Source organism: Aptenodytes forsteri, unplaced genomic scaffold, assembly GCF_000699145.1.
Source record: "Aptenodytes forsteri isolate BGI_AS27 unplaced genomic scaffold, ASM69914v1 Scaffold442, whole genome shotgun sequence".
Taxonomy (NCBI): Eukaryota; Metazoa; Chordata; class Aves; order Sphenisciformes; family Spheniscidae; genus Aptenodytes; species Aptenodytes forsteri.
The window spans coordinates 1,294,647-1,295,889 of NW_008794003.1; the positions used below are offsets into that span (position 1 = coordinate 1,294,647).

Here is a 1,243-nt window from a genome sequence, read left to right on the forward strand (position 1 = left end):
AACTTGCACAAGGCCCTGCATTGTAGTGTGGAGGGGAAGGAAACAGTGTGTCACCAAACTTAATCTTTCAGTCCTGCTTTTTTTTGCAGTTCATTCTATTTCTCATTCTGAAGTTAACCTGGCCAAACAACGAGTATGTCTTGTGCTTGCTCAGGCATGCCTGTCTTCAATTTTCTTGTTGCAAGGACTGCAGAAGTCACAGCATTTAACTTCAGCTCAAGAGAAGAGCTGTCAAACTTCTTTGTGATACGCATGCAGAGTCTCCATTTGAAAGCTTCAAGTTCTCATAAAACCGAAACTGGAGCGTGTCGTTAGGCAGCGTAGTGGCTGTTTACTTACTTGGATTGGTCTGGATGTTTAACTAGGAGCTCTGAATTGCTGTCTGCAGAGATGCTGATCTCTTGCCAGTGACCAGGCAGAGGACATGGGCTCCTAACTCTGGCACTCTTGACCTGTGCTAATAGCAGATGTCTGTGGTAGGTGGGGTGAATGTTCCCCCTCTAGCATCTAATGAGACGCCTCCTCTTCAGTTGACTGAAGATGTTCCGTTTCACCATCCTGTGTACAATGCATGTTGCTGAATTCTTTCCAGGGCATGTGAAATGGCTGCAGATGACAAACGGTCTCCAACACTGGACTCTACCAGTGATCTACCTCATTCTCCTAGTAGTCCGTCTCATCTCACTCACTTCAAACCCCTGACTCCTGACCAGGATGAACCTCCTTTTAAATCAGCCTACAGCTCTTTTGTAAATCTCTTCCGTTTCAGCAAAGGTAAGTGCTTGGGGGAATGTGTGTGCGTGGATTGTGCGTGCTGTCTGTTTTATTGATACCCTCTGCTGCCACATAAACTTGTAAAAACACCTCTGAATATAAGAGTATAATGTCAGACGGGTGGCCAAATGGATGGTGAGTCAGTTCTTTTGTGAGGGATGTTGCATCTTGCTTTTGGGTGAACTTTTTAGTAGAGCTTTGTTGTGGGAGAAGATAGCCAGCATCTTGCAGCTAGAAATCTGTGGCTGCCCATGAAGGTCAGAGACAAGCCAGTTAGCAGGTAGTATTGTATAGCTTCTTAGCTAGGCATCTGTATTTCCTTTGCTTGTATGAAGTTTTTGGGGCTAAAAGCAGGAGTAACCCTCTGCCAGCCTATATGAGCAAAATGTGTGCCTGTCATAGAATCATAGAATCATTAAGGTTGGAAAAGACCTCTAAGATCATCAAGTCCAACCGTCGACCCAACACC

The 1,243-nt window shown here is 45.1% G+C and overlaps 1 protein-coding gene across 1 annotated transcript in view; it reads left to right on the plus strand.

Annotated features, from left to right (window-relative positions):
• The first annotated feature begins 595 nt into the window (after window positions 1-595).
• The window catches only part of PIKFYVE (phosphoinositide kinase, FYVE-type zinc finger containing), a 68,651-nt gene continuing 68,003 nt past the window's right edge, over window positions 596-1,243 (plus strand). Inside the window, exon 1 of the mRNA XM_009289530.2 lies at window positions 596-774. Coding sequence (XP_009287805.1) covers window positions 603-774 — 172 coding nt within the window. The 5' untranslated portion in view covers window positions 596-602. The remainder of the gene's footprint in view (window positions 775-1,243) is intronic.